The 8,438-nt window shown below is 53.2% G+C and overlaps 1 protein-coding gene across 1 annotated transcript; it reads left to right on the top strand.

Moving 5' to 3' along the window:
• The first annotated feature begins 6 nt into the window (after positions 1-6).
• FAM229A (family with sequence similarity 229, member A) lies at positions 7-528 on the top strand. The gene is made up of 2 exons (XM_005878400.2): positions 7-144; positions 321-528. The coding sequence occupies exons 1-2, from the start codon at positions 17-19 to the stop codon at positions 421-423; spliced, it is 231 nt and encodes a 76-aa protein (XP_005878462.2). The 5' UTR covers positions 7-16; the 3' UTR covers positions 424-528.
• Positions 529-8,438: the final 7,910 nt, after the last annotated feature.

Here is an 8,438-nt window from a genome sequence, read left to right as displayed (position 1 = left end):
GACTCAGGGCCTGGACATGAGTGCCCAGGAGCCCCCTCAGGGTCGGAGATTTCCCATTGAGGCCGGAGACTCCCCTGGCCTGGCCGCCACCCCCGAGTCCCAGGACAACCCAGAGCCGGTCGCTACGGAGCACAACCGGGTCAGGTGAGCCGGCGCCCTCCCCGCGGCCCCCCCTGCGCTCTCGGGTGTTCCCTGTCCCAGAGGGTCTTGAGCAAAAACCCGCCCAGGTAAGGGCCCCACGTCCACGCCCAACCCCGGAGACCAAGTGCACCCCGCGGATGGATCCCCAACAGCGCCCCCTGTCGCACTGCTCCCCTCAGGCCGCTTCGCCGCTGCCCGGGCTGCCACTGCCTGACGCTGCTGCACGTGCCCATCGACGTCTACCTGGCTATGGGCGGGAGCCCCCGGGCCCGCGCCACCTGAGTGCGCCTAGCACGTCGCGCGCGCCGAGCATGAGACAATGATGCACATTTTAAAATAAAGAATGATGCACATTTTAATAAAGCACAGCATAAACTGTTCTTTCCACTCCGGGCTGGCCGTGTGTGTCTGTCCCGTCGGATCGGGCCGCGGACTTCTCTGCTTCATCCCATAGTACCTTCCCTTCGGCTGCCTCCTCCCTGGGGTCCTCCCAGCCCCAGGGCTCTCCCTTCGGTTCACTCTCTCTGGCCGGGTGCCCCCCCTCCCCCCTTTTCTTGCTAGTCATGCACGACCCCTTCTCTGGCAGCCTTTCCTCTCGGACCCTTTCCCCTTATCCTTCCTCTCCCCACCCGTCTCTTGGTCTCCAGTGAAAGTTGTGTTACTGTGCTCCCAGGCCTAGATAAGCTCGGGATTGGAGGGGGTGGGCAGACAACTTGAATAAAGAGAATGACCTCCCACACCAGGCCCATTCAATTCTCCCAAGATGCACTTGGGTTTTGCTACCTGCTGTTTTGTGACCCTGGCATCTCTGGTTTTGTTGGAAGACTTAGGGGCTGCCTCTTCTGTTTTGACCCTTGGTTTCTCCTAGAACCGGTGGGACCAGAAAAAAGATTGGGAAATAGGTCATTTGAAAAACTGATTTCTTATTCCTATTTTACAGGTGAGGAAACAGCCTTGAGAGCCATGCTATCACGCTCCTGTGTCCTCAAACTCAATACCCTAAAAGCCACCCACAGGAAGGGCCCATGACAGGAAGTTGCCTGGGAGTGTAGTATTTAAGCTGAACAAGTATTTTCCACTTTCCAATTTTGCTTTAATGAACCTGTATTATTTTAATATTGGAAAAATATATGTAAGCCAAAGATCAGGTTCAGTCTCCTGAGATCTAAGTACAATTGACTTAATTTCCCTCTCAGGTTCAGTCTCCTGAGATCTAAGTACAATTGACTTCTACCCTAATCACATAGGGTAGAAGGCCAGCTGTCCTCAGAGCACTTCAGAATCCCACGGTCACCTGTAAGGTGACTTCTCGACTTCCACACAAATGCTCCCCTAGGCAGTGCCAAATGTGGGAAGCTTATTGAAGGATATGATGTTGACCAAAAGGTCTACTTTGAAGTGAGGACTTTACATGACCATTCGGTTCCTGGTCCTTTAAGACAGTGGTCGCCAACCGGTGGTCCATGGTCCGAAAGGTTGGCGACCGCTGCTTTAAGATGTCCTGATTCTTGAAAGACCCCACACCTATCTTTCCCCTCCACCATGATAACCCCTGGCATCAGGCACTAGTGCTGGCTTTTCCCTCCTCCTTCACTGCTCTCCTCCACCTGTCCCTCCTGGAGAACCCCTCAGGGACTCTCAGTTCTGTTAGGTGGAACAATCCAGCTGTTTCTATCCCCACCAAGCTTAATGTCGGCCCTCTGCAGCCTAACAACCCATGCCGCTGCTCTGCAGAAAAAGGGCCTCATTCCCTGTAAACAGTGCTCACCCTCCTTAGGAGGATGTTTTCATTTTAAGAAAGAAAAAAATTATCAGGCTCTGTATTGATACGGTCTCACCATTGAGAGCAACTGAAGGTAGCTTGAGCAAAAAGGAATTTGTTATTGTAAGTGCCTTGGAAGGATATAAGTAGTGATTAAAGCAAGAACTGTAGGAACCAGGGCATCTACCTGGCTATAACCAAGGATTCAATCCCACCAGGACTGCCCCATTGTTCCTCTCTCATCCCAGATTATCTCCTGGGCAGGCAGCACGTCCACAAGCAGCTTAGAAATCCCAAGAAGGGAGAGGTGTTTCTCCCAGTCTCTGTATATCTGCCCGTAGAGCAGTGGTTCTCAACCTTGGCTGCACATTAGAATCACCTGGGAATCTTTTTAAAATCCTGATTTCTGGGCCTCATCCTCCGGAAATTCTGTTTCTTTGTTACTAATGTTGTGGCCCCACCCCATAACAAAGAAACAGAATTTCTGGAGGATGAGGCCCAGAAATCAGGATTTTAAAAAGATTCCCAGGTGATTCTAATGTGCAGCCAAGGTTGAGAACCACTGCTAGAGGGACAGAAACTGGCCCTTCTTAAATCATGTGTACACACCTTGGGCCAATTAGCATTGTCAGGAAGATGGGAGACTGTAACTGACAGGCTGGGCCACAGGTAAGCCTTTCCTTGAGGTGTAAGTAAGCCCAGCCAGGTGATTGACAGCATCACCAGAAAATAATGGGTAAAGATGGAGAAAGAAACAAACCAGGAGCAGAGACAGCTTATGCCAAGATTAGAAGATTGGTATGTCTGGGAGCGAAAGGGGCCAGAAAAGAAAGGGTAGAGACTGGCAGGGGCCAGGGTGACAACTCTCTCTCTTTTTTTTTTTTAATATATTTTTATTGATTTCAGAGAGGAAGGGAGAGGGATAGAGAGTTGGAAATGTCCATCAGCTGCCTCCTGCACACCCCCCACTGGGGATATGCCCACAACCAAGGTACATGCCCTTGACCGGAATCTAACCTGGGACCCTTTAGTCCCTAGGCTGACGCTCTATCCACTGAGCCAAACCGGTCAGGGCACAACTCTCTTCTGTGGCAATGAGGAGCCTTGGACAGGATGACCAGATGTCAGGCCTCTGGGTTCTAGTTCAGGCTTTGTCCCTGGCACAGACAATACAGGTCCACCAAGCCTGTGCAGGGCACTGCAGATTCAGTGGTGAACCTGACCGACACGGGCCTGGGCCCTCACAGAACTCACATGGCTACCAATGAACCACCAGGAGGCCTCACGCAGGCAAGCCCCTTCCCTTAGGGCCCCTTTCCCCACTGATTGAAAAAAAAAAAGGCACTGGCTGATTTCTTTGGACTTTGCCAGCCCTATAATGCTGAATCCTTCCCATCTTGCCTTCTCCCATCTTACTTCCTTTGTCCCATCTTCTCAACCTTCCTTTCCTTAACATATATATATGGCCTCATCCCATGTGCTTGGATAGTGAGGGATGCAAAGATTCCAGACACCCACCTTGCCAATGGGCCAGACCCTGGAGCCAGTTCGGTCTAGAATGTCCGTGAGGAGGGCATTGTAGGCGGAAGGAACACTGTGGACAGAGGCAGGAGGCAGAAACGTGCAGGGCAAGTTCCAGGAATTCAGTTCAATCAACTTCCACCAATACCTACCTGGGCCATACCAGGTGCTGAGAGCCCAGGCCTGAATCTGATCACGTGTCCTTGCAGAGCTCAGAATTCAGGGGATCCAGGGGTGAATTCACAGAAGAGAAGCTGGACTGAGACACTGAGTTTGAACTTTGTTCTGTGGGCGGCAGGGAGCACCACAGGCTCCAATCTGGAGCACTTCTCTTTCCTACTTCGCATCTCCTCCATTCTGTCCTCTGCCGCTTCTTCTTTCCCACTGAAAAAGTCACTGGCCTAAATTCTAGTCCTGGGTTTGAGTCCTGACTACCATTTACAAGCTGTGCAACCTTGGGCTAGTTACTTAGCCTCTCTGAGTCTCCATTTCCAAATCTGTAAAATGAGATTAATGACACCTGGTGGGAGGTTTCAGCAGTCATGTGAGTACAGCACCAGGCAGGAATCTCTGGCATAGCTAGCACTTGAAGACCAAGAGAGGCTGATGCTGCTCCTACAGTTGGCTTCAAGGGGCAGCAGAGAGCCGGCCAGCCAAGTTCCCAGGGACTAGGTGATACCCAGCCAGGGAGGGGCTTGGGGAATCCCTCTTGCCTCCCTCTGCCAGCTTCCCAGCAGTTCTGCTCAGAAGCCTACGAACATGGTAGGGGGGCATTTCCAGGGGAATCCCCAAGTGGTAAAAGCAGAGTTGCCTCCCTCACCCTGATCCCAAAGCAGGACCCCAGATCCCAGCCTTACTGTCTGGACCTGAGGAATGGGGAAGGGCCCAGGGAAAAGGGGATGCTTGACTCACTGCCTTCCCTTATTCTCTCTCAGACACCTTATTAGCCAGCCCCTCCCTAAGGACTCCTTTTAGAGGGAGGGGGTGAAGTACAGATGGACCCCCAGGTTACCATGGAGATGGCAGGGGAAGGGTTGCTATGTCGTCATGGCAACGATTGACGTCAGCACCATCTTTTCCCATTGCTTGATATGAAACGGGGGCAGCCACCCCAACCACAAGCAAGTTCCCATAAAACCTTCTCCCCTTACTGAGCCAATCAACCAGGGGTCGACAGGCTTAATATAGTTCAGGAGTTAAAAGCACAGACTCTGATGCCAGTCAAACCTTAGTTCCAATCCTCCTCCTGCCTCATCTTAGCTGTGCGAATTCCTTAAACGCTGGAAGTCTCCTATGTACAATGTGGGTACATAAGCTGGGGAACTCCAGGGTTCGTGTGAGGATCCCAATTCTGGAGAATCATGCAGGCAGTGGGCACTGGGCCAACTCGTGTGAAGTCACACTGATGTCAGGGACTGTCCAGAGTCCTGACAGCAGGGGATGATGGGCCTTCAGCTACAGACTCACAGTCCCTAGAAGACTCCTGAGACTTCCAAGGACTGGGTCCCAGAGATAGAGCATCTCAGAATTTGGGGGTCATAGTGGAGCCAGAGACAGTGGAATTTCCAGACTCTGAGGAAACCCCAGATATCACTTTCCCTGAAACCCCATCACATCTGGACTCTGACCCAACTTGCCTTTTGTCCTCCCCTTTGCCTCATCTGGGTCTCCTGAGCAGCCTCCTCCTCTTGGGCCTCCACCTGCTCCTCTAGGAAAAATGATGAATGAGGAGCAGCTGGGAAGACTCAGGAAACCCCAAACCAGGTAGATCAGTGAGTTGGACACCACAGGGATATGGGTGTCCCAGCTCCCATGCCTCTCCCCACCCACCCTTGGGGTAAGGGCACCAGAATCATTTTCATTCCCTCTCTCTTTCCCAACCCCAGTCCCGATGACCACAGTCCATTCTGCCACCCCTCCAAATCAAGCTCTCATTGCTACTCATCTGGATTACTCCAGCAGCTCCTCACCAGCCCCTCTGCTTTCTTCCTCGCTTGATTCCTCCAGTCTGGACTTGTTTTAGAAAGACCACAAACCCAGCCATGTCATTCTCCTACTTAAATCTCATCCGTGACTTCTTTACATCACTTGTCCAGCCACTGGACACCCCTCAGCTCTTCACTAAATGTTTTTCCCACCTTTAAGCACACCGGTCCTCCTGCCTGGAATAGCCTCCTTTCCAATCCCACTGACCCTTCAGATCTCCACCAATTGTCACTTCTCAAAGAAGGCTCTGCCCCCCTGTTTCTGCCCTCCCATAGCACTTAATTATCCCACTGTGTACTTACTATATTCTTTTATCCCTGCTGAATGGATTCAGTGAGGACATATTCATCCCGACACCCCCAGGGCCTAAAATGGGAGGGCTAAGGATTTTGTAGAATGCCTGCTTGATGAGTCCACCGAGGAGAGGCCACAGTGCTGTAGAAGGAAAAGCAGAGCCAGCTGGAGGTGTCCAGAATGGCTTCCCTAGGAAACTGACACTGGGACTGAGATAAGAAGCAGTTACCCAGGCAAAAACCCAGGGTGGGAAATGGCCCAGCACTGGGATTGGTGTGTGCCATGCGTGAACTTTTTGCTGAAGACACTGGGCAGAGGGACATACTCATGGTTGGAAAGACAACCCTGGTTGCTTTGTGGGAACAGATGGCCTAAGAGATCCAGAGTGGCAGCAGGAGACAATCGGGAGGCTGCTGCAGCCTCCCAGGTACAAGGCCACAGGTACTGGGACCAGGTGTGAGCAGTGGAAATGGAGAGAAGCAATGGGATTTGGGTGTGAATCAGAGAGGACAGGATTTTGTAGCTCCTTGAATATCGAAAGGGAAGAGTATAGAACCAAGCCCAGATTTCTAGTTCAGGCAACGGAGAAAAGGGCCAAGCTGGGGAACATGAGAGGAAGGGCAGGTGCTGGGCATGTTTCCTGTGAGGTGGGACATCTAGGGGGCGGGGTCCAAGAGATGGGTGTGGAGCAGGGAAGAGAGGTCAGGGCTGAAAGAGAGAAGTGAGTCCCTGACACAGGGGACACCAAAGGCGTGGGAACCGATGAGAGGAGATTCCCTCGGGACAGACTGCGGGGCCCGGGACACCTATGTTTAGGCAGTGAGCAAAGGAGAAATTTGCCACGTGGCAGCAATCAGTACGATAGGAAAATCAAGAGTGCAGTGTCCAGAAAAACAAGGACACAGAGTACTTCAAACAGGAGAGAGTATGTGACTGTGTCAAGTCAGATAAAGCCTGGAGAGCATCCTTTGGATTTAACAACAAGGTCAGTGGTGATGACCTTGGTGAGGAAAGGTGGGGGCGGAAGCCACACTGTGTGAGTGCCGAGGTAGAAAGAGTGTGCACACAACTCTTTCAAGAATGTTGGCTGTGAAGGGATCTGGAGAAGGACACAGGGTTGAAGGAGGGCTTTCTTTTTCAAAGATAGGAAGGACTACAGCCTGTTTGTTTGCTGCTGGGAAGGAGCCGTCAGGGAGGGAGAGGTTGGAGAGAAAGAAAGGGGAAGGAATGAGAGGAGAATCCCTAAGGAAGGAAAAGAGATTAAATCCCCAAATGTGGCCCTACCCGGTTTTGCTCAGTGGTTAGAGCATCAGCCTGCGGACTCAAGGGTCCCAGGTGGATTCCGGTCAAGGGCATGTACCTTGGTTGCAGGCACATCCCCAGTAGGGAGTGTGCAGGAGGCAGCTGATCGATGTTTCTCTCTCATCGATGTTTCTAACTCTCTATCCCTCTCCCTTCCTCTCTGTAAAAAATCAATAAAATATATTAATAAATCCCCAAATGTGGTTGCACAATTTGGGGGGGTGGGGGTGGGGCAAGTCAGGACCTGTACTGGACTCTGGGGGCTCAAAACAGCTGCCCACTCTCCCCAGCAGCCAGTATGAGTCACTGGGGGGAAATAGCCCCAACTGGCAGTGTGGGGAAGCGAGCTGGGCCAGAACGCTGCTCAGGATCCCCAGGGGTTGAGGGCTCTGAGCCCTGAACCCCATGCTCTGAGCAGGACAAGGGCACATAAGAGTTGTCTCTCTTAGTTGGGGGGGGGGGGGCAAACAGAGTAGTAGGAAGCCAGGGTTTTACTTTGGGCTTTACTCCTCTCTGAACCTGTTTCCCGTTCTGCAAAGAGTGGGTTAGACCAGATTAAGCACTTTTTTAGGGGGAGGGGAGGTAGTCAGGAACCCTTTCTAGATTCTCTCCAGAAATATACTTGTGTCTGGAACTTTGCAGACAGCTTAGGGTCCTGAAGCTCCCAGAAACGCATTCCTGAACTAGATAAGAATTCCTGACCTGAGCTGGCTGAGAGCCTCTGACATTGAAGAGTGCCCTGGAGCAAGGGGGAAAGGCTCTTAAAGGGCGAGTGAGCGGGCTCCTCAACCTGGGAGCAGGGAGGCCTTTTGAGGTGTGGGTTCCACCTGAGCACACACACCATCAGGTGTGAGCGTGGAGGCTGGAGTGGAACGGGAAGGTTTATTCAACCGGCAGCTGGCCTTCCTGCCCTCCGCCCCCTCTCGCTGCCTCTGCCCGCCCTTGCCCTTCCGTCCCAGGTCCTGGGGCCGTGTCCAGGGGACGCTTAAGATCTGGTGACCAGCTCTCTCCCACCAAAGCGGCTGGTGAAGTCAGACAACGGACTGGACCCGCCAGAGGGGCTGGCGCTGCCCGCCCCCGCGCTGCCAGCTGCGGCCGCTGCTAAAAACAGCCGGCCCAGGGGGACTATGGGCTTTCAGGCCCCTCCACGCCTGGGCAGGTATTAAAGAGGCCGAGGCCGGCCAGGCAGCCTGGACACCATGCTCTTCACCGAGACTGCCCACTTCGTGGTGAATTTCCTTCTTTCCCGGTGAGGGGGCTGCGGGGGGCGCCAGCAGGATCAGGGGCCTGGCCTGGCAGGTGGGGAAGGAGGCGCCAGGCCCTGGGGAAGCCCCCGATGGGGGCCTCCAATCCCCCTCCCAGTCCCGCGAACTCCACCAGGAGTGACGCCGGCCTTGATCCGAGGCGGCCCCTCCTCCCCCTCGCGGTCCCC

Source organism: Myotis brandtii, unplaced genomic scaffold (assembly GCF_000412655.1).
Source record: "Myotis brandtii unplaced genomic scaffold, ASM41265v1 scaffold555, whole genome shotgun sequence".
NCBI classification, from domain to species: Eukaryota; Metazoa; Chordata; class Mammalia; order Chiroptera; family Vespertilionidae; genus Myotis; species Myotis brandtii.
This window is presented reverse-complemented; position numbering and strand designations above follow the sequence as displayed.

Bases quoted from the DNA above. Each gene is read 5' to 3' on its own strand.
- FAM229A (XM_005878400.2), top strand. From the start codon at position 17: ATGAGTGCCCAGGAGCCCCCTCAGGGTCGGAGATTTCCCATTGAGGCC. The intron at 145-320 runs GTGAGCCGGCGC...TGCTCCCCTCAG, and splicing joins ACGGAGCACAACCGGGTCAG to GCCGCTTCGCCGCTGCCCGG.